The sequence below is a fragment of the Macaca thibetana genome, chromosome 11 (genome assembly GCF_024542745.1).
Source record: "Macaca thibetana thibetana isolate TM-01 chromosome 11, ASM2454274v1, whole genome shotgun sequence".
Lineage (NCBI taxonomy): Eukaryota > Metazoa > Chordata > Mammalia > Primates > Cercopithecidae > Macaca > Macaca thibetana.
In genome coordinates, this window is record NC_065588.1 from 119051012 (window position 1) to 119074756 (window position 23745).

The 23745-nt window shown below is 46.5% G+C and overlaps 2 protein-coding genes across 2 annotated transcripts; both read right to left on the reverse strand.

Annotated features, from left to right (window-relative positions):
* Window positions 1–6797: 6797 nt before the first annotated feature.
* On the reverse strand, window positions 6798–8938 carry LOC126930653 (hydroxycarboxylic acid receptor 2). Its single transcript, XM_050748093.1, has one exon. It carries the CDS (start codon window positions 8780–8782, stop codon window positions 7691–7693), a length of 1092 nt encoding a protein of 363 aa, XP_050604050.1. The 5' UTR covers window positions 8783–8938; the 3' UTR covers window positions 6798–7690.
* A 9590-nt stretch (window positions 8939–18528) lies between these two features.
* Window positions 18529–23237, reverse strand: HCAR1 (hydroxycarboxylic acid receptor 1). The gene has a single exon (XM_050748097.1). The coding sequence runs from the start codon at window positions 22717–22719 to the stop codon at window positions 21679–21681; it is 1041 nt and encodes a 346-aa protein (XP_050604054.1). The 5' UTR covers window positions 22720–23237; the 3' UTR covers window positions 18529–21678.
* Between the last annotated feature and the right edge of the window lie 508 nt (window positions 23238–23745).

The window sequence follows — 23745 nt, forward strand, 5'->3', positions numbered from 1 at the left end:
GCTATATGTGATGAAGACAAGCAGATTTTTAATACGAGGCATTTCTATGGAAATATAAGAAAAACAAAAGTTAATGTTGGGCACAATTTATCCAGATGTGCAACTCAGAATACCTTTAGTTACAGAGCAGGAAGGCAGTGGCAATTGGACATGTTTTTGCCACCTGTATTAAAAGAATAAGCTTCAGCTCACAGGGCCTCAGGAAAAAGGTAGTAGCAATTTTATTGGGTCCAAGTCAGAAAAGTGGAAGAAAAATTTGAAAGCATTAGTGTGGAAAACATTAGTTTGGAGCATTGGTTAGGTTAGCCTCAGGACAGCCATAGTTAAAGATGCAGTCAACAAGAAAAACTGGTTATCTCTGTGACACACAACAATTTTTAAAATTTAGTTTAATTTTTTCGAAACAGGATCTCACTCTGTCATGCAGGCTGGAGTGCAGTGGTGTGATCACAGCTCACTGCAGCCACAAAGAATTCAGGATTTAGTCCAAATTGCAGAAAATAACAAAAAACTCAAGAACAGTGGATAAGACTAGAATCTAACAATGGGGGTACTATAGCTTTTTGAAACATAATTTTTCTCTCTTTAGTCCCCATTTTTATTAAAAACAAATAATAGTAGGACAAATTTAATTGCAAAATAAGTCTTAGTCTTATTATACTTGGCCTGATTATTTGTATAAAGTACGGCAAGAATAATTATTTTAAAGAGCCATACAGGCTCTTTAAAATTGGCTTTGCTGGTCAGGCACGGTGGCTCACACCTGTAATCCCAGCGGTTTGGGAGGCCAAGGTGAGAGAATCACCTGGGCCCAGGAGTTAAAGACCAGCCTGGGCAACATAGCAAGATCTCCGTCTCTACAAAAATTAGCCAGGTGTGGTGGTGCATGCCTGTAGTCCCAGCTACTTGGGAGGCTGAGGTGGGAGAAGGCCCAGGCTGAAAAATAAAAAAATAAAAAATAAATAAATAAATAAATAAAAATAAAATCAGCTTTGCTGAAATTTCATTCCTTAAGGAATCTCACCTTATACTTTTTAAAGCCTTTAGCCCAGCCATGGATTTCTCTATGCCTGCGTATACTTGTATGAGTTGGGAGAATTTTGCTCCTCTCAAGGTCCCAAGATAATTTGGGCTTCTGGGCCTGTCAGAAAGTGACATTCTTTATTTACGACAAGTCAGGAACCCTGTACAGAGACTGCATATGCAAGTTATAAGGCCAGTTTTCTTGAAGAGCTTTTTTTTTTTTTGAGACGGAGTCTTACTCTTGTCGCCCAGGCTGGAGTGCAATGGCATGATCTCAGATCACTGCAACCTCTGCCTCCTGGGTTCAAGCGATTCTCCTGCCTCAGCCTCCTGAGTAGCTGGGATTTTAGCTGGGATTACAGGCACCTGCCACCATGCCCAGCTAATTTTTGTATTTTTAGTAGAGATGGGGCTTCACCATGTCGGCCAGACTGGTCTTGAACTTCCCGACCTCAGGTGATCTGCCCACCTCGACCTCCCAAAGTGCTGGAATTACAGGCGTGAGCCACTGTGCCCTGTTATAAATCCTTTTTGCAATTAATCAAACCCTTGCAGAGGAGACAAACAATGATGTTTACCATTCACAGAGAGAAAGAGAGAGAGACCAGAAGCCTGGCTTGCCAGAAATTCTTACTCTCTTTGCTGGCATACCAGATTTCTGGGTTCCCTTTCCCTGCAGCTTCCAGAAGAATGGAAAGTCACCATGAGTCAGGCCTGTTGCGCTTCCACTAACAGTTCCTTCAATCAGCAAATGTGACAGACCAGACAAACTAGGAGAGCCTGTTGGACTTCCATCAGCAATTTCTATACATACACAAACATGCAAGTGAAAAAACAAGCAGAAGGACTTGCAGACAGAGATTCCAGACCAAATCACAAACCAAGAATGTTCCTCCAAACAAGTCCCCTATTCTTGATCCAATTAGAGCAGACACCCCCTTCAGAGAGGCCAGCAAGTCAGAAGGATGAGGTTGTTGGCAGCACCTAGAATACTCACCAAATCAGACACCCATGATGGGGCTACAGGTGTGGGACATCTCCCCAGGACTGTTTATTGCATCTGAGTCCATGCACCATGAGTTGGCAACATCCTGCTGGTAGAGACGGTGCCACAGCCCCCAGTCCAAGAACTGAATTGCCACTTGGGCGGGCCTCCAGATCTGTCACTAGTGGAGGGCTACCGAACCTCAGGCAAGTACCCACAAGGGTGGTCCTGGATGACACCCCAAATTTGCAACCACCCAGTGGAGTTCTCCTTGTCCACTGCCTAGACAAAGCCAATCTATCAAGACAGGGGGCCGGGCCCGGTGGTTCATGCCTGTAATCATAGCATTTTAGGAAGCCAAGGCAGGCGGATCACCTGAGGTCAGAAGTTTGAGATCAGCCTGGCCAACATGATGAAAACCCATCTCTACTTAAAATACAAAATTAGCCGGACATGGTGGTGCATGCCTGTAATCCCTACTACTTGGGAGGCTGAGGCAGGAGAATAGCTTGAACCCAGGAGGTAGAGGTTGCAGTGAGCTGAGATCGCGACATTGCACTCCAGCCTATGAAACTCTGTCTCAAAAGAGAAAAAAAAAAAAAAAAGACAAGGGAATTGCAATATAGTTTAATTCCTGCAGGGCCGTCTGTACAAGAGACCAGAGTTTTATCATTATTCAAATCAGAGAATTCGGGATCAGAGTTTTTAAGGCTAATTTGGTGGGTAGGGGCTTGGGAAGTGGGGAATGCTGAGTGGTTGGGTTGGAGATGAAATCATAGGGGTCAAAGTGAGATTTTCTTACTGTGTTCTGTTCCTGGGTGGGATGGCAGAACTGGTTGAGCCAGATTATCAGGTGGTGCCTCAGAGTGCAGGGTCTGCAAAATACCTCAAGCACTGATTTTAGGTTTTGCAACAGTGATGTTACTCCCAGGAGCAATTTGGGAAGGTTCAGAATCTTGCAGCCAGAGGCTGCATGGCTGGTAAACCATAATTTCTAATCTTACAGCCAATTTGTTAGTCCTGCAAAGGCAGTCTAGCCCTCAGGCAGGAAGGGGGTTCCTTTTGGGAAAGGGCTGTTATTGTCTTTGTTTCAAAGTTAAACTATAAACAATTTCCTCCCGAAGTTAGTTTGGCCTATAATGAGCAAGGACAGCTTGGAGGTTAGCAGACAGGTGGAGTGAGGTTAGATCTATTTCACCACCATACTTTTCTCACTTATAATTTTTGCAAACGCGATTTCACCCTCACTTCAAGTAAGGCATTGTGGGGCAAATAAGAGAATGAACCTGGAAAGGGAAGGAAGCTCAAAGAATCAGAAATGAACATGATCTTGCACCCCTGATTTTATGGATCTAGACTTAGGGATAATCTCTTGATGAGAGATTGTTGGGAAGAGCTGAGAGGAAGTTCTGGTCTACATAGCAGAGAGTGAACTCATGGTTTTTGTGACCTTAAGAACTGGTAGCCCCCAAAATAAACAGCTGTAAGACAGGTTTAAAGGCAGTAATGCAAAATAGATGCGTATATGATTATAACCACCTTTTCCAATATATAGACACATAGATCTACATACATAAATTTTCTCTTCCTCTTCCTCTCTCTCCTTTCACACACACAAAAACACACACACAGCAAATGTAGAAGATACTTTCCAATGGCTCAGCCTGAGTATCAGAGTGTCACTTTCTTTCTTTCTTTTTTTTTTTTTTTTGAGACAAGGTCTCACTCTGTCGCCCTGGCTGGAGTACAGTGGCCTGACCATAGCTCACAGCAGCCTCAAACTCTTGGGCTCAAGTGATCCTCCCACCACAGCCTCCCAAGTAGCTAGGACTGCATGTGTGTGCCACCATACCTGGCTAAATATTTAAATGTTTTGTACAGATGGAGTCTTGCTATGTTGCCCAGGCTGGTCTTGAACTCCTGGGCTCACATGATCCACCCGCTTCAGCCTCCAAAAGTGCTGGGGTTACAGGGGTGAGCCACTGCGCCCAGCCTGGTGTGTGTTCTTGTAGTCTGTTGTTCCTTGCACAAGTACACAGATATACGTATTTTAAGAGAAAATGGATATCATATTCTGTTTAGAAACTTTTTCATTTAAATATAGTATGATCTTCATCTCAAGTCTTTCATTACTTTTGTCTGAAAGGGGATCTCGACCTCACTATATGGCAGGCCCCACACTCATTGTGCTGGCCACGTTGTTCCTCACTATAGTCGGTTAAGTTCTGGTTCCCAAAAGCTATGTTCACCCCAAACCTTAGAATACAACCTTATTTGGATTAAGGGTCTTTGTAGGTATAACTAAGGTAAAGATCTCCAGATGAGAGCATCCTGGATTAGGGTGGGTTATAAAGACAGGCATCTTTTACGACCGGGAGTGCTGGATCACACCTGTAATCCCAGCACTATGGCAGGCCGAGGCGGGCGGATCACCTGAGGTCAGGAGTTCAAGACCAGCCTGGCCAACATGGTAAAACCCTGTCTCTACTACAAATACAAAAATTATACAGGTGTGGGGGCGCATGCCTGTAATCCCAGCTACATGAGAGGCTGAGGCAGGAGAATCACTTGAGGCTGGGAGGCAGAGTTGCAGTGAGCCGAGATCAAGCCACTGCACTCCAGCCTGGGTGACAGTGAGACTCTGTTTCAAAAACAGACAAAAAAAAAAAAAAAAAAAGACAGGTGTTTGTAAGAAGAGGAGAGGACACAGAGGGGACCGCCATGTGGTGACAGGGGCAGAGATTGGAGTGAAGCGTCTACAAGTCAAGGCAAGTCCAAGAGTGCCAGCAGTCTCCTCAAGCTCGGAGTGAGGCGAGGCATGAAACAGATTTTCCCCTGAGCCTCCAGATGGAACCAACCCAGCCAACACCTTGATTCTGCACTTCTAGCTTCCAGAGCTGTGGGAGAATACATTCCCATTGTTCCAAGCCACCCAGCCACAGGAAATGAACACGCAGTCACCAACCTAATTCTCACCTCAGGGCCTTTGCACCTGCCATTCCCTCTGCTTGGCGTGTCTTTCTCCCAGACTTTTGCATTGCTTGCTCTGTTTAGTCATTCATGGCTCAGCTCAAGGTCAATGCCTCATAGAAGCCATCCCAGTCACCCCAGCCCCAATTACTTTTTATCCCCATTGTCCCACTCCACCATGGTCATGACACCCACAGCCACCCCAAGGCCCCTTTTTATTTCTGCCTGCCTCCCCACCTCAAAAGTCAGCTCGATGAGAAGAGGACTGTGGCTGCCTTGTTCCTTGTTCTATCTCCACCACCCAGAACAGCCCCTGGCACACAGTTGGTGCTTAATAGATAAAACTGATGGAATGAGGCTGGGCACAGTGGCTCACACCTGTAATCCCAGCACTTTGGGAGGCTGAAGCGGGTGGATCACCTGAGGTCAGGAGTTCGAGACCAGCCTGGGCAACATGGCGAAACCCCCATGTCTACTAAAAATTCAAAAATTAGCCAGGTGTAGTGGTGCACACCTGTAATCCCAGCTACTGGGGAGGCTGAGGCAGGAGAATCACTCGAACCCAGGAGGCAGAGGCTGCAATGAACCGAGATCACACCACTGCACTCCAGCCTGGGTGACAGAGCGAGACTCGGTATCAAAAAAGAAAAAACGGATGGAATGCCTGAATCAGTGAGTGAATGTGAGTTGTGGAGGTCCGAACACCCCAAACCACCTCATCCCTTGAAAGAATCCGGGTTTCACAACAAGGCTCCGCACTGACTCATGCCTCCGAGGCTGGGGGAATCCCTAGTTTCCTCTGAGCTCATCCCTGACATCTCTTCCTCTTCAAGGTGATCCTTGCTTTTGGCTTTTTACTTGTACGTTGCTTGGTGATACAGACAAGCCAACTGCTCTGAAAGCACAGAGGTAATTCCAGAGCGTCCACCTTTCTTCATTTACTGTCATTGTCTCAGAGCTGGGAGCCCGTCTCTAAATTCCTTATCTGTGTTCATGTCAGGAGGTTGAAGCAAGCCTCGTCTTGCCAAATAATCAAGGAGTGACAGAGTTGGAAATGAAAGCGTAACAGAAACTTGGACCGATCACAGACTCAAACCAGTACATCTCCTTTCCTTCTCCAAATCGGGAACTGAAACCATTCCATAGGAAGCTCGCTCTTCTCCCTCCTACGGAAAAATATCTGCCTGACTTGATTCCCTTTTTATATTGTTTATTATTATTATTTGAGATGAAGTCTTGCTCTGTCACCCAGGCTGGAGTGCAGGGGCACCATCTCGGCTCACTGCAACCTCCGCCTCCCGGGTTCAAGCAATTCTTCCCCCAGCCTCCCCAGTAGCTGGGACTACAGGCGGCCACCACTACGCCTGGCTTATTTTTCTTGTATTTTTAGTAGAAGCGGGGTTTCGCCATGTTGGCCAGGCTGGTCTCAAACTCCAGACCTCAGGTAATCTGCCCGCCTCGGCCCCTCCAAAGTGCTGGGATTACAGGCGTGAGCCACCATGCCTCGCCTTGATTCCCTTTTTAATGCACAAATACTAACAGCAATATTCACCAAACTCTAATAAAATGTGAGTGCCCTTGCAATCGTATCTGTACTATCCTTCTAAATTATTTTTAATCCCAGCTCTTTCTATCTTTGTTTAGACACAGGTGTAATTTCTGCTTAGTTGTCTCATGATGTAGCTCAGTGTCTGTGTCTCTTACTTTGCAGGGTGGAGTAGTTTTCTACCAGGACATAGTTAACAACCCATAAAGGTCTCTGCTTAAGTAAGAAGCCCATTTCTGTGAACCATAACCCAGACATAGCAACGCCAGACTGTGTCTCCTATCAAAATTTATTGAAATGGTAGATTTTTGGTAAGTACAGAAACACAAGCAAAGGAACCAGGAGGAATGTGCCCCCCTCTAACCGTGGGCCAGCGGCACGTTTTCCTTTTAATGGTAAAAGCAAACAGAGGTGGGAAACAGCTTTCCATCCTGAAGCCGTTTCAAGTGCTCAACCCTTAGATTAGTATAAACAAGAGAGGAATGGATTGCATTAGTCGCTGGTTGAAAGCAGCAATGCCATTTCCTTTCCCATAATAACACTGTTTAGCTCAGTCCCTTCTGGGGCTAATCCCCTATTACACCCACCGGAAACACAGATATTAACCAAAGCATGTGAGTCTCTTTCCTGAGTCCATTTCTGCAAATGCTTGTCCGAAAGATGAATTGGTCCACGGAAGCCAGGTGACCTACTGGCTTGTTTAATGATGCCTGGGCTCCCTCCAGGAGCAACTTAATTCCCTCCAATCTCAGCTCTCCTTATCCCCGCTGTTTCAAACAGGCTAGATATCACCCCAGGAGCTGAGCCCCCCAGTCTCAGGCAGATGTAGGAAGAAGGCCAACAAGTCACAAGTAGATCTCTGGCTCCAACTCTGCTCAGCGCAAACGCTGACAATTTGCCCATCTTCAGTCCTGCGAGCATCAGAGATGAAGCAAAAGTTTCAGATGCCTAGAAGCTTTACTCTCTGTTCCTCCAGGATTCCTGCCGTCACACCTTGCAACCAGTCTCCCACTCGTCTGCCACAGTTTCCCTAAATCGGATTCTCCGAATCTGGAAGTTCCAGGAAACCTTAGGCCGAGTCCAATGACATTACTTGATGCAACAGCCCAGCTGTTTCTCCAGAGACCCTCGTTCTTGGTGACAATGTCCCTTCTCGGCATGGTTATTTAACGAGAGGTTGGACCCAGATAAGAGGGGCTCCATGGCTCACCGGGGTTGGCCATTAACGCCTCTGGAGCGCCTCTGGTTGTGTTCGGGTCCCCCGTGAGCTCGACACTCGTGCTGCGGTTATTATCTGGCTCACCTGTCATCTTCCTCCGGAGGCAGCGGTTGATCAAAGTGGAGAAGAAGTTGGGAAAGGATGGGCTGGAGAAGTAGTACACCACGGGGTCCAGCATGCTGTTCATGTAGGTGAAACTGAGAGTGATAAAGAACGCCAGGTCCACCGAGCGGTACACTTCACAGTTCTGCGTGCCAAAAGTGTGCAGGAGCCAGAAGATGCGTATCCGCACAGCCACGCTGGGAAGGAAGCAGATGACAAAGACGATGGCCACGACCATGATGAAGGTGATGGCTCTTTTGATCTTGGCATGCCGGTCCATTTGTCTCTGCCGCAGGCTCCAGATAATTCTGGCTGAGCAGAACAGGATGATGCCCAGGGGCAGGAAGAACTCCAGGAGGAACATGGCTTCGTGCCACCGGAAGGTATCGCAGATGCTGAAGCTGCTGCACAGATTCGCAGTGCCATTCTGGATCGGCATCTTCCTCTTCAGGAGGTGGACTGTCAGGCCAATAGTGACACCCCACAGAAGGCAAGAGACGATGGCTGCTGTTCGATTGGAGATCTTGTTCAGGGCGTGGTGGGGATGGACAACCCGGAAATACCTGTCCACGGCCACCACCGTGAGGAAGATGATGCTGCCCTGGCGGTTCATGGCCAGCATGAAGAGCATCAGCCGGCAAGGGATGTCCCCAAACTTCCAGTCCCAACGTCTCACATAGTTGTCCATCAGGAATGGCAGGCAGATGATCAGGAGAAAGTCAGCCACTGCCAGGTTGAACAGGAAAATCCGGCTGGATTTCCAGGACTTGAGGTGGAAACAGAAAATCCACAGGGCAAGGCCATTGCCCAGAAGCCCGAAGATAAACTCCAGCCCCAACACCGGCGGCAACACCTTGACAATGAAGTCATCTCGGAACACACAGCAGTTCTTCTTGTCTATTACCAGAAAGTGATCCTGCGGATGGTGCCAATTCATGAGTGCGGCTAGTTGGTCCGATGGAGCGCCTTGCCCGGCGAATGCTCCAGCAAGGAGGCGTGTGTCTGTGTGGTGAACGTGTGGTTCTGCGCCTGCCTTTATGTCATGTCAGGGTGTTGAAATAGATGACTGAATGGTTACCAGGAAACTACGAAATCTCTCTCTAAAAAAAAAAAAAAAAAAAAAAAAAAAAAGGCCAGCAAGGCTCTTATGCAACCTGCTGTTTGCATAAACAAGTAATAAAAATCCCCTGGGCAGACAGGAACCCACAAAATTTCTTAAATGTAAAGGATAAGTTTAGGCAAGCCGACTGTCATTCGAAAATTAGTGAAACATGAAGGATATCCCTTTGGAAGGCTGGGTACTTGCATGCCAATTGAGTACTCAACATTGCAGAATTAATTCACCGTCATTTGCTTGGCTTACATAATTAACAAAACAACAACAATAGCAATAATAATTTTCGGTGCCAAACAGTGAGGTTTTCCAGGAACACTAAAAATTAGCATGAGAAATTAACAGGCATATGACATAAACAGTAGCAGACATATGAATTCTTTTGGAAATGTTGAGAAGACAGTAGTCACCTGTTCGATGAGGACAGACTAGTTGAATTTGACCACTTTTCCTATGCCATCTCTCTGTACAAACATGGATTGCTTTTCCACATCAGAACTCTGCCGTTCACCTCCAGTTAGAAAAAAAAAAAGCCTGCTCGAGAGTATAATATTTCATAAGAAGTTTGAAAACTTGAGCCCAGTTTCAGTGGCATGTTAAAATAAGTTGGGTTTTTTGTTTGTTTATATTAGATTTTGATATGCTTCTGTGCTCAAGTGATTTATTTTTAAGTATGTGATTTTTTTTTTTTTGCAAAGTTTGAATTAATGAGAAAAAGGATTCATGAGGCTAGTCGTAAGCTGTAGCAAATCGGGTGTACTTTGTGCTACAAATTTGTTTTTCTGTGTTGCTCTGCATGAAGAGGGGTACCTGAGGATAGAGCACGGGCTTAGTACCCCATAAACTCTCGGTTCTGGACAGCCCAGGAAACTGGTTGGTAACAAACGGTTGCAGGTCCCTGAAACAAACAAAAAACTGGATGAGGTCGCTATCTTGTTTATGTCCTTGGGAGCTTAGTATGTGATTGTGATTTTTTTTTTTTTTTTTTTGACAGAGTCAATCTGTCACTCAGGCCGGAGTATAGTGGCACGATCTCAGCTCACTGCAACCTCCACCTCCCAGGTTCAAGCAATTCTTCTGCCTCAGCCTCCTGAGTGGCTGGAATTACAGGCATGCACCACCACGCCAGGCTAATTTTTTGTATTTTTAGTAAAGAGGGGTTTCACCATGTTGGCCAGGCTGGTCTTTTTTTTTTTTTTTTTTTGAGACGGAGTCTTGCTCTGTTGCCCAGGCTGGAGTGCAGTGGCGCGATCTCGGCTCACTGCAAGCTCCGCCTCCCGGGTTCACGCCATTCTCCTGCCTCAGCCTCCCGAGTAGCTGGGACTACAGGCGCCCGCCACCTCGCCCGGCTAGTTTTTTTGTATTTTTTTAGTAGAGACAGGGTTTCACCGTGTTAGCCAGGATGGTCTCAATCTCCTGACCTCGTGATCCACCTGCTTCGGCCTCCCAAAGTGCTGGCATTACAGGTGTGAGCCACTGCGCCTGGCTGTGATTTTTTTTTCTTTAACGAACTTTATTTTTTAGGGCAGTTTTAGGTTCACAGCAAAACTGAGCAGAAAGTATGGACAGTCCTGTATACTCTGTCTCCACACATGCGAAAACTCTCCCACTAAGTATGTGATATTTTTAAAGCCCCCATTTTTGTAAAATTAAACTTAGAGGGACAGGACCTTAGAGGACATGGAACTCTGCCTTGTATCAGGACACCATTGCACACATTGTTTCTCTGCTTTTCAGTGTGATTGGGTGTCATCCTATAGAATGTTTTCACCCTTTAATATTTTGGTCTTACGAATTCTTGCCATGCAGGAGGTTTCTAAACTGTGTTGCTTCTACTTTGAGTTATAAAATGTAAATTTCTTTCTTTTTTCTTTTTTGAGACGGAGTTTCGATCTATCGCCCAGGCTGGAGTGCAATGGCATGATCTTGGCTCACTGCAACCTCTGCCTCCCAGGTTCAAGCGATTCTCCTGCCTCAGCCTCCCAAGTAGCTGGGACTACAGGTGTGCACCACCACGCTGGGCTAATTTTTGTATTTTTAGTAGAGATGGGATTTCACCATTTTGGCCAGGCTGGTCTTGAACTCCTGACTTCAAGTGATCCACCCCCCTTGGCGTCCCAAAGTGTTGGGATTACAGGTGTGAACCATCACGCCCGGCCATAAGATGTAAATTTATTTCTTTAGCTGCAAACGCAGATTCAATGATAGGAGCTTATAGACTTTTCACAGTAAACTAGAGTCAGGATGACCTAATATTAGATTCCCATAGAACTAGAGTACCTGATGATGATCCAGGTGAGATGAAGACAATGATGAAGAAGGTGATGGTGGTACCCACATTATAGAGAGCTTCCCATGTGCTGGAGCCCATGCTCAGTGCTATTTATTTATTTATTTATTTATTTTGAGACGGAGTCTCGCTCTTGGCTCACTGCAAGCTCTGCCTCCCGGGTTCTCACCATTCTCCTGCCTCAGCCTCCTGAGTAGCTGGGACTACAGGCACCCACCACCACATCCAGCTAATTTTTTATATTTTTAGTAGAGACGGGGTTTCACTGTGTTAGCCAGGAGCTCAGTGCTTTTATAGTCACTTGTTTCACCCTGGCTATAGCCCGTGTGGAAGGTGTTATTATTATTGATTCTGATTTCAAAATGAGGAAAGTGAAGCTCAGAAAGGATGATAAAATATTCAGGGACACCCAGCTCATAAGAGCAGAGCATGGCCGGGCACAGCAGCTCAAGCCTGTAATCCCAACACTTTGGGAGGCGAAGGCGGGCGGATCACAAGGTCAGGAGATCCAGACCATCTTGGCCGATATGGTGAAACCCCAGCTCTTCTAAAATTTACAAAAATTAGCTGGGCGTGGTGGCGGGCGCCTGTAATCTCAGCTACTCAGAGGCTGAGGCAGGAGAATCGCTTGAACCAGGGAGTCGGAGGTTGCAGTGAGCCGAGATCGTGCCACTGCACTGCAGCCTGGGTGACAGAGTGAGACTCCACCAAAAAAAAAAAAAAAAAAAAAAAAAAAGCCAGATGCAGTGGCTCAGGACTGTAATCCCAGCACTTTGGGAGGCCAAAGTGGGCGGATCACGAGGTCGGGAGTTCGAGACCAGCCTGGCCAACATGGTAAAACCCCCATCTCTACTAAAAATACAAAAATTAGCTGGGTGTGGTGGCACATGTCTGTAATCCCAGCTACTCAGGAGGCTGAGGCAGGAGAACTGCTTGAACTGGAACCCAGGAGGCGGAGGTTGCAGTGAGCTGAGATCACGCCATTGCACTCCAGTGTGGGCAATAAGAGTGAAACTGTCTTAAAAAAAAAAAAAAGAGGCCGGGTGCAGTGGTTCATGCCTGTAATTCCAGCACTTTGGGAGGCTGAGGCGGGCAGATCACGTGGTCGGGAGATTGATACCATCCTGGCTAACATGGTGAAACCCTGTCTCTACTAAAAATACAAAAACAAAAAATTAGCCAGGTTTGGTGGCCAGCGCCTGTAGTTCCAGCTACTCTGGAGGCTGAGGCAGGAGAATAGCGTGAACCTTAGAGGCGGAGCTTGCAGTGAGCCGAGATCGTGCCACTGCACTCCAGCCTGGGTGACAGTGAGACACTGTCTCAAAAATAAAAGAAAAAAAAAAAAAGAGCTGAGCTTGGATTTGAATCTGGCAGTGACTTCAAAGCCTGTGTCCCTAACCATCATGCTACACTGCTCTTACTATGTTATTGTCTTGTCTGTAAGGTTGAAGATCTTTCTCAGGGCATGGTGGAGATGGAGGTCATGCTATTCAGGCTTCAGTAAAATAATTGGTATTTGTTTCCTGTTCTTGCTGCCTGTGAATACCATGCTTCCTTCTGGATGTATGATGACACTTGTCAATAACAATTATAAAGTAATCCTAAGGACCTTTATTAACTAAGAGTCAGAAAAGTCAGTAGTAGTTATTTCTAGAAGCTGAAATTTGCAAGGGACTCTCCCTTTTTAAGTTTCCCAATTTCCTAATATTTTGTGTGTGTGTGTGTGTGTTTTTAAAAACAAGAGTCATGGATAAAATTAGAAAAAAACAACCACAGGCCGGGCGCAGTGGCTCACCCTTGTAATCCCAGCACTTTGGGAGGCCGAGACAGGCAGATCATGAGGTCAGGAGTTCAAGATCAGCCTGGCCAATATGGTGAAACCTCATCTCTACTAAAAATACAAAAATTAGCCAGGCGTGGTGGCAGGCGCCTGTACTCCCAGCTACTCAGGAGGCTGAGGCAGGAGAATTGCTTGAACCCGAGAGGCGGAGATTGCAGTGAGCCGAGATTACACCACTGCACTCCAGGCTGGGTGACACAGCAAAACTCCATCTCAAAAATATAAAATAAAATAAAAATAAATAAATAAATAAAAGAACCACCACAAATGTTAAGTTTGCAAAAGAACCTGGAGCCTGCATGTGTGTTCTGGCTCTCTCATTAACTAGCTGTGAAACCCCTTAACCCCTCACCCTCCTCATGTGCTCATGAGGAATTAGATGATCTTCGAACTTCCTCCCAGCTCTCACACTGCATGATTCTAAACCAAAGTTCGTGACTACTTGGGCAGAATCTAAAGGGCAGCCTCGTTGGATTCTGGTGCCTCCGATGGAATTTCCGGTCTTCCCACTGCACGGTGGGCATGTTTTGTCTTGTTTGTTTCCTTCTTTTATGTATTTATTATTTTTTTCTTACGAGCGTATGAGTTGTACAGAAACTTGTTTAATGAATCATTTCAAGAGTGAAGGCAGCGATCCCACCGCATTTTGTAGAAACTCCACTTAAAATTTATGACTCACCCAGTTGAATCTCCATGCCTGGTTATCTTATGACAACTTGAATGTGTGCCACTAAACTGGACTGAATTATTGTAAAAATTAATAGTAACACTATTGCATTGTACTGAGTGATTTGCGTATGTGATCTCCTTTAATCTTCACAAAAACCCTGTGACAGATGTGTTATTACTGTCATCATCATCTCCATTTTACAGATTGAGAAACGAGGCATCGGGAGGTTAAGTAACTATTTCGTGTCTTTGAACGAAGCTGGGATTTTTGGTTTTATTTATTATTTTATTTAAATAGAGATAGGGTCTCACTGTGTTGCCCAGGCTGGTCTTGAACTCCTAGGCCCAGGTGGTCTTCCTGCCTCAGCCTCCCAAAGTGCTGGGATTACAGGTGTGAGCCACCACGCCAGGCCATTGGATTTCTGTTTTAATTATCTATTGCTGCATAACAAATTGCTACAAAACGTAGTGACTTAACACAACCTCCACTGTGTCATCTCTCATGGTTCTCTGGGTTGGCTGGCCTCAGCTGGGTGCTTCTCATTTGGGGATTCTCAGATGGCAACTGGGCTAGAGTCGTACGGATGCTGAAGCAGGACACTGGGACACTCAGGCTTCTCTCTGTCTCCACAGAACCTCGATGCCTCTCTACGTGGTGTCCCTGTGGCCTCTCTGTGTGGCCCCTCTATGTGGCATCTACACACAGCCTCTTCACATGTTCTGTCCACGGTGTAGTCTGGACTTCGTACATGGACATACTTAGGGCTTCTGAAAGCACACAGGCAGGCCTTCTTCATCCCTGGGCTTGGAAACCGCAGAACATCACCTCCACCACATTCAATCAGGCAAAACAAATCAACCGCAGAACATCACCTCCACCACATTCAATCAGGCAAAACAAATCACAGAGCCGGTCTGTGTTCCACCAGGAGATGCCACCTAAGGGTGGGAGTGCCAGGAGGTACAGCTCATTGGGGCCATTTGGACTCACCACTGCAGAATATAGATGACACTGAGTTGGGACCCTTGGCGTAGCAGGAAATAAGGGTCCCCTGGTCCCCTAACAAAGGAGATGTAGTAGTAGAAGCTGGGAAGTAAAGGGGTAGAGAAGAAGCTGATCATACTGACTGGCAGAGACACACAGACACACACACACACATTTCTTTTGAAAAAGGAGAAGAACACTTCATGGTTTCGAAACGTTTAGGTTTATTGTAAAAAACCTAAGGGCAAACCAGAATAACCAAATAATCTCGAAAAAGACGAACAAAGTTGGAGAACTCTCCCTTCTTGATTTAAAACTTTACTGCAAAGCTACAGTAGTTCAGTGTGCTTCTGGCATAAGGATAGATATTACAGCTCAAGAGAGCAGGATTGAGACTCCAGAAATAAACCCTTACATTCATGATCAGCTGATTTTCAACAAGGGCGCCAAGACAATGGGGGAAAGAAGAGTCTTTGTCATACATGATGTTGGGATAACTAGGTCACCACAAGCAAAAGAACTGGACCCCTTTGCTACACAGTACGCAGAAATTAACTTGACTTGGATTACGACCTCAATGTAAGAGCTAAATCTCAAAAACTCTTAAAAGAAAACCTAAGAGGCCACGCCTGGTGGCTCACACAAAATCCCAGCACTTTGGGAGGCCAAGGCGGGTGGATCCCTTGAACTCAGGAGTTCAAGACCAGCCTGGGCAACACAGCAAGACCTGGTCTCTACAAAAAATACCAAAATTAGCTGGGCATGCTGGCACATGCCTGTGGTCCCGGCTACTTGGGAGGCTGAGGCAGGCGGATTGCTGGAGCCCGGGGGTTCAAGGTTACAGTGAGCTGAGATCATGCCACTGCACCCCAGCCTGGGTAACAGAGCAACACTCTGTCTCAAAAACAAAAACAAGATAGAGAGGAATCTGAAGGTCTATTCGTGAATCTTCTGTCACGCTAAGGGTTGGAACAGACCCTTCCCTCTTCGGCTGGCCTCATGACTTCACCTCTTACCGGGTGGTCGCAGCCCCAGCCTGGACCTTTCATTCCTGCCCTGATGGTCTTCCTGCATTTCCCAGTTTTCTCTTTTTCACCTCTCTATATCTGCCTGGAATACCGTTCCCCACTGTGTCCCTGGTGGCTTCCTGTCCATCCTTCAGAGCCAAGTTCGCAAGCTACTTCCTCTGAGATGACTAAGACAGGAGTAAGGGCCCTGGATTCTCCTGCAGGACCCTGTGTGAAAGTGACAAACACAGGGTCCCACGGGATAATTTTATTATTTTATTGTATTATTTTATTTTATTTTTGAGACAGAGTCTTTCTTGCTTGCCCAGGCTGGAGTGCAGTGGTGTGATTTCAGCTTGCTACAACCTCCGCCTCCCAGGCTCAAGCGAGTCTCCTGCCTCAGCCCCCGGAGTAGCTGGGATTATAGGCACGCACCACCACGTCCAGCTAATTTTTGTATTTTTAGTAGAGACGGGTTTCACCATGTTGGCCAGGCTGGTCTTGAACTCCTGACCTCAAGTGATCTGCCCACCTTGGCCTCCCAAACTGCTGGGATTACAGAAGTGAGCCACAACCCCTGGCCATATTTTGTAATTTTATATTTTATAATTTTATGTTTTCCCTTGGTTTCTACAGTGGGCCCCGTGGCTATGATTTTCATTTATGTTTCTACCGTGTCTGGTATAGAGCTGGTGCTTCATTAATGTTCTTTGAAAGAGGAAATGAATGAATGAATCCTTATAAGGAATAAAATATTTACCCCCCTCCCACTATATCATTTTATAGTCCAATACAAAGAAACCCGAATACAGATTTGGCTCATATGTGAGCCCATCTCTTTCATCTGTTTATTCCATCTCTCTCTCTTAATATATAAATGATTATATATTTATATTATATAATTTATATATGTATAAATATGATATATAATATAGTAAATATGATAAACACTTATATGTCATATGTAAAAATTATATGGCAAAAATATATATAATAAATAAATAATATGTATATAAACGTAGAGCCTCAGATTCACGGATGAGCTCAGAAGGGCCCTGTGCTACCATCTTCAAAATTCTTAATACTTTTTATTACTTAAAAAAAATTTTGGCCGAGCACAGTGGCTCACACCTTAATCCCAGCACTTTGGGAGGCTGAGGTGGGTGGATGACGAGGTCAGGAGTTCAAGACCAACCTGGCCAATATGGTGAAACCTTGTGTCTACTAAAAATACAAAAAATTAGCCTGCTGCTAACAGGCATGTGCCTGTTGTCCCAGTTACTCAAGAGGTTGAGGCAGAAGAATCGCTGGAACCAGGGAGGCAGAGGTTGCAGTGAGTCAAGATGTGCCACTGTACTCCAGTCTCGGCTACAGAGCAAGACTCCGTCTCAAAAAAAATTTTTTTTTTAAATTTAGAGATAGGGTCTCACTCTGTCACCCAGGCTGGAGTGCAGTGGCATGATCATAGCTCACTGAAGCCTCTACTTCTTGGTCTCAAGGGATCCTCTCACCTCAGCCTCTCAAGTAACTAGGACTACAGTCATGCACCACCACACCTGGCTAATTTTTAAAATTTTTATAGAGATGGAGTCTCACCGTGTTGCCCAGAGTGGTGTCAAACTCTTGGCCTCAAGTGATCCTCCTGCCTCAACCTCCCAAAGCTCTGGAATTACAGGCATGAGCCACCTCGCTCAGCCATTAACACCTTTTGAACAAGGGACCCCACATTTTCATTTTTCACTGGGGCCTACAAAGTAGGGTCACTGATCTTGAAGCCATTTATGCACTCATTGTGATGATGGAGTCTTTCTTGAATCGTATTAGAAACCTCTGTGAATCAGAAGGCCTGGAAAGCCAACAAGTAGAGACCATGCCTCACAGTGCAGCTAAGTCCCCACCTTGTAGAACCTTAACAACTGGCTCAAGCCCTTGTGCCCCAGAGTTCTAATCCCCTCCAAGGAGCCCTGCACTCCAGGAACCTTCAGATGCCATCTTAAACATTTTTGTTTTAATAAAAGGTAAGGAAATCCATTCTGAGAACAGACCAAAACTGAAAGTTTTACCATGGTTAGCACGAATAAAAGATACCTCTTGTTTTTTCCACATCATCCCTATAGACTAATAGCTCTTCCAGGTTTCATGTGACTTTTCTGGAAAGACTCTAAAAGGAGTAACAAGGAGGAAAGATCACTTGAACCCAGGAGTTTGAGACGAGCCTGGGCAACATAATGAGATCCCATCTCTAGAAAAATTACAGAAAAATTAGCTGGACTCGGTGGAGTGTACCTGTGGCCCCAGCTACTAGGGAGGCTGAGGTGGGAGGATCACTTGAGCCAGGAAGTCGAGGCTGCAGTGAGCCATGATCACACCACTGCACTCCAGCCTGGGCAATACAGTGAGATCCTGTCTCACCAAAAAAAAAAAAAGAGAGAGAGAGAGAGAGAACACATTTTCCTCTAAATCAATCATTTTCCTGTTTCAGATAGTTTAAACAAAGTGTTGTCAACAAAAGCTATACTCTACTTCTTTACGATGTCCAAAGACACTTCTTGCTAAGATGTATTTTTCATCACATTCTGCGAATGTAAAAAGGGAAGCAAATTTAGAATCAAGACTGTATTTCAGTTTGGATTTGATTTTTCTTTTTGTTTGTGCTTGCTGTTTTTTCGGTGAGAACCTCTGCCTGCCTGCCATGCAGTTCTGAATATCTTAGCTTTTTTCCCTTGGAGGGCAAAATCCTAGGGGTCCTTTGACCTAGAGTCACACACAGGACACAGATTTGCTTTCAGAATCCATTTTTATTCCGATGAAGGAACAAAGGAGCAACAGCCCAGGAGAGAATTCTAAAAACAGAACTAAATGCAGAAGTGTGTATTTTCACAGATTCCTATCAGGAGGATGTATGACTCTTCAATGCTGGTAAGAATTCTTGCCTTCACTCTTTCCCAGGTAACTGAGGTGCGGGGGAATTCAGGCGTGTAACAGAGCAACAACTTAAGGGCTCTAAACCCCAAAGGAAATTGCTTCTGTGCCTCCACTTCTTTATGTGTAAAACGTGTTAATATAAGAAGTCATAATATTGAGCACTTACTGCCAGGCGCTATGCTTAATGCTTTACATGCACTGAATCATGCATTCATTCAACATTTCCTGGGCACCTGCTATGTGCAGGTCCTCTTCTAGGCATTGGGTATATAACAGTGATCAGAGTTCTGACACCTCAGGAATGTACATTCATTTAAACTGCCCGATGACACACCGAGGTTGTGTTATAGTATCCCTGTTTGACAGACGAGGAAAGTGAAGCTACAAATGGTTAAATAAAATCTGCCAGGCTGGGTTGGGCGCAGTGGCTCATGCCTGTAATCACAGCACTTTGGGAGGCCGAGACAGGCGGATCACTAGGTCAGGAGATCGAGACCATCCTGGTTAACACGGTGAAACTCCGTCTCTACTAAAAATACAAAAAAGTAGCCGGGCACGGTGGCAGGCGCCTGTAGTCCCAGCTACTCCGAAGGCTGAGGCAGGAGAATGGCATGAACCCGGGAGGCAGAGCTTGCAGCGAGCCGAGATTTGGCCACTGCACTCCAGCCTGGGCGACAGAGTGAGACTCCGTCTCAAAAAAAAAAAAAAAAAAAAAAATCTGCCAGGCTGGGAGCAGTGGCTCATGCAGGTAATCCCAATACTTTGGCAGGCCAAGGCTGGAGGATTGCTTGAGGCCAGGAGTTTGAGACCAGCCTGGGCAACACAGTGAGTGAGACCTCATCTCTACAAAAAAATTTAAAAATTAGTTGAGTGTGGTGGCTCGTGCCTGTACTCCCAGCCACTCAAGAGGCTGAGATGGGAGGATCACTTGAGCCCAGGAGTTTGAGGCTGCAGTGAGCTATGATCATGCCATTGCACTCCAGCCTGGGCAACAGAGCGAGACTCAGTGTCTAAAAATACAATCTGCCCTAAGATCACAGGCCTAGTAAATACTTGAGATGAGATTCCAACTTAGATGCATCTAATGCTCATAGCTCGTAGTTTTCATCACTAGGCTGTGCAGTGCCTCTGGAAAAAGGAACAATAGGGACAGCCTAGAGGGGTGTTTTGGGGCCAAAGAACTAGAAGTTGGCAAAGCTTTTTTTTTTTTTTTTAGATGATGTTTCATTCTTGTTGCCCAGTCCAGAGTGCAATGGCACAATCTCAGCTCACCTCAACCTCCACCTCCTGGGTTCAAGCGATTCTCCTGCCTCAGCCTCCCAAGTAGCTGGGATTACAGGCATGCACCAACACACAGGGCTAATTTTGTATTTTTAGTAGAGACAAAGTTTCTCCATGTTGGTCAGGCTGGTCTAGAACTCCTGACCTCAGGTGATCCGCCCACCTCAGTCTCCCAAAGTGCTGGGAGTACAGGCTTGAGCCATTACGCCCGGCCCCCAGAAGTTGGCAAAGTTCTTCAGTGGGGAGAGTATCCTGGGCATTTGAGAGAGTATAAATTAAGGAGTTGAGAACCATGTTCACCACTTTGTGGCTTGAGAAAGGAGCTAGAGTTGGCCTGGAATGTTTCCCCCTAATTCAGGGCAGGGGCAGCTTGTCATTTCATAGAGTCCTCTGTTTTGAGGGGTCCAGGTACACATTTGGGAAGCTCATGTATATGAGGGAGTTTTGCAATAAGAGTACAACACTGATGTTCACACAGAACAGGTCTAGAAATTATTCCGTGAAAGGATGAAAGCTCAACTTGTCTGCCCCCACCCCCCAAAAAACTTTACTGTCACACAAGAGTTGACTAATGACCCTCCACTAAAAATTACACAGTATAGTGCCTGCCACCAAATACGAATTCAGTAAATACTTGGAGAATAAGTAAATGAATAATTTCAATTCACAGTCACATAATAAGTCATCAAAAGCAATTGTAAAAGCAATTGTATTGGACTCAGCACATCCCACTGGAGAAGCCAGGGCAGGGAAACAGATCCCTCAGCACATTATTTGAAATACAAAGATTTGAAGAAGGTCAGAGCAGATTGTTTTGTTGTTGTTCTTCTTGGGCTACCGGGAAGTCACAACGATGACAAAGAAATGTACAGATGTACAAAAAAATGTAAAGATGAAAATTAATAGATCAATACATCCCAATCTAAAGAGCCTCCTTTGGCCTGAAATAAAAAAGTATTGATTGACTTAGCCCGGTTTCTATTTTCTGAGATAAGGAATGATTTAAGGTCAGAGGATAGGAAATGATGCTAATGCCCCCCACCTCCTAAGAGAGAGAATATGCCCCATTTAAACACATATGCCCATTTACTTAGCCATTTAAAATGACACAGGGGAAGCCGGGCGCGGTGGCTCATGCCTGTGGTCCCACCGCTTTGGGAGGCCGAGGCGGGCGGGTCACCTGAGGTCAGGAGCTCAAGACCAGCCTAGACAACATGGCAAAATCCTGTCTCTACTAAAAATACAAAAATTAGCCAGGTGTGGTGGCAGGAGCCTGTAATCCCATCTACTCGGGAGGCTGAGGCAGGAGAACTGCTTGAACCCGGGAGGCGGAGGTTGCAGCGAGCCAAGATTGTGCCACCGCACTCCAGCGTGGGAGACAGAGCGAGACTCTGTCTCAAAACAAAAACAAACAACGAAAATTACACAGGAGCTGTGCGGTTCCTAACCCCCCTCCCAACACACACATGCTCCACTCCATGCACATTCTGTCCCCTGCCATCGTAATCAGATAAAATGCAACCAACTCACTTCAATCAACTGGAACCTCCCCAAAAGGTATAGTTGTGTGAATTTCATTTCCGACAGAATGAGGATGCAGTTCATGTGCGTGAAGCCGTCTTGCAATAAGAAAGGGGGGTGGCATTTTCAAAGCCCCTGACCCCTTACCGAGTTAATTCTAAGTCACCACTCTATCTTCCTCAGTGTTGCTGGTATGCTTGTTCAGTGCCACTCAACAGTGTGGGGATCCCACTGCCCATCAGACTGGCTTTGGGAACTATTTGTCACACTGAGGCAACACTTGCGACTGAGGTTCGAAATTGGCATCTCTTGCGGCCTTTGTGTTTTTGAGTGTCCTGGCTGCTTGGGTTTCAGACTGCAGATTTTGAGCTTGTTGTAGAATTTGGGAAACGAGGGGCTTGAAAAATAATACACCAGGGGATCCAGCATGCTGTTCATGTAGGTGAAGCTGAGGGTGATGTGCAGGGCCACATGGACAGAGGGATTGCAGGCACTCGAGGGCACCGTCCAGAGGAAATAGAGTCTGGCGGACACGCTGGGCAGGTAGCACGTGATGAACACAACTGCCACCACCATGACGAACCGGGTCGCCTTCTTCATCCGAGCCTGTCTGGCCAACTGCTGCCTCCGCCTCAGGCTCCAAACAATCTTGAAGGAGCAAAATAAGATGATGCCGAGGGGCAGAAAGAACTCCAGCTGGAACATGATGTCATGCCAGCCATTGGCCGACTCCATGATGAAGCTCTCACAGGAGACAGCCGTCTCTTGCACACAGAGATGGTTCTCCAGCAAAAGATACAGTGTTCCCAGGATGACCAGGGTCCACAGGGTGCAGACGATGCCAGCTGCCGTCCGGTTGGAGATGGTGTTCACCGCGTGGTGGGGGTGGACCACTTTGAAATACCTGTCCACAGCCACCACCGTAAGGAACACGATGCTCCCGGCCCTGTTCATGGCCAAGGTGAAGAGCCCCACCCGGCAGGGAATGTCCCCAAAAGCCCAGTGTCTACGTCTGAGGTAATAGTCTGTCCGAAAAGGCAGGCAGATCATAAGGAGGAAATCAGCCACGGCCAAGCTGAAAAGGTAAACAGTGCTCGGCTTCCAGGTCTTCATGTGGAAGCAGAAACCACACAGGGCGACCCCATTGCCTAGTGCGCCCAGCACAAAGGCCACAATGAGCAGCGGCGGCATCACCTGGGAGATGGTGTCCCCCTGGATGCGGCAGCACGACCCGTTGTACATGGTGGGGACAGAGCAAGTGTCCGGGTGCGGAGCAGCCCAGGGAGTCCCTACAATGACACAGATGCTTATCGGAGCGTCAGCACTCACCCAGCTGCTGCATGTCTGACTTCATCACCCAGGATGCGGGTCCTGTGTGTGTGGGTTGGATGCTGCCACAGCAGCGAGAAGAGAAACTTCAGCCAGGAAATGACAGACCCAGGGAGGTCTTTTCTCTGGAGCCTGTCTCATAAGCCGCCTGCCTCTCCGAGAGGCCAAGCCTGGAGCCGGATGAAGCTTGGAAATGCATGCAATTTTGCAAAAGTGGTCATTTCTGAGAGGCGGTAGGGTTGGGGGTATCCGAAGAGATTCGTGCCCGTAGAGGAGGGATTGGGTCCAGCCCCAGGATAATTTTTATTTTCAGCTTCGCTTTTCCTCCTCGGACTCCGTGCTGGAGAGCACACAAAGCTGCCCAGAAGGCAAGAAAAAAGCTTGTTTGTCCTCCCTCCTGGTGGAGAAATCCAAACATTTCCTGGAGTCATTCTGGGCCCCTGCCTTTGCTTTCCTCCCCTAACCTTTGCCTGACTGCCTTGTCCTCTCCCTCATCCCACGGGGCACTCCCATTCGGTGCCAGAGAGGGGAGGCTTTGCTCTGCAGCTCCTCGGGGCCATTTCCTGTGCCCAAAAATACCGCGCTCGAAAATTGGAAGAGTCTGCGGAGAAAAATGTTCTAATCACGATACTTGATGGGTGTTAGAAAAAGTCTTTGATGAGAGTCACCTTTCCCCCGCTCTATTCCCACCTCCCTGCCCTTTGCATCCTTCCGTGAACCGAACTGGCCAGTTGCACAAGGACCAAGGCCATGACATAGATCAGAAGCCCACTTCTCACATGTCTGTCTCCACAAAACGGCCTCCTTGGGAGCCGGTCCCCCCTCTGCTGGGAAGCAGAGCCTAGAACTTTTACAAAGATTTGGCCCTGAGTTTCCATTGGCTGCTTAAATGAGCCAAGCACCATGAGATGTAAGTTTTTAATTTCAATCATGTGCTAA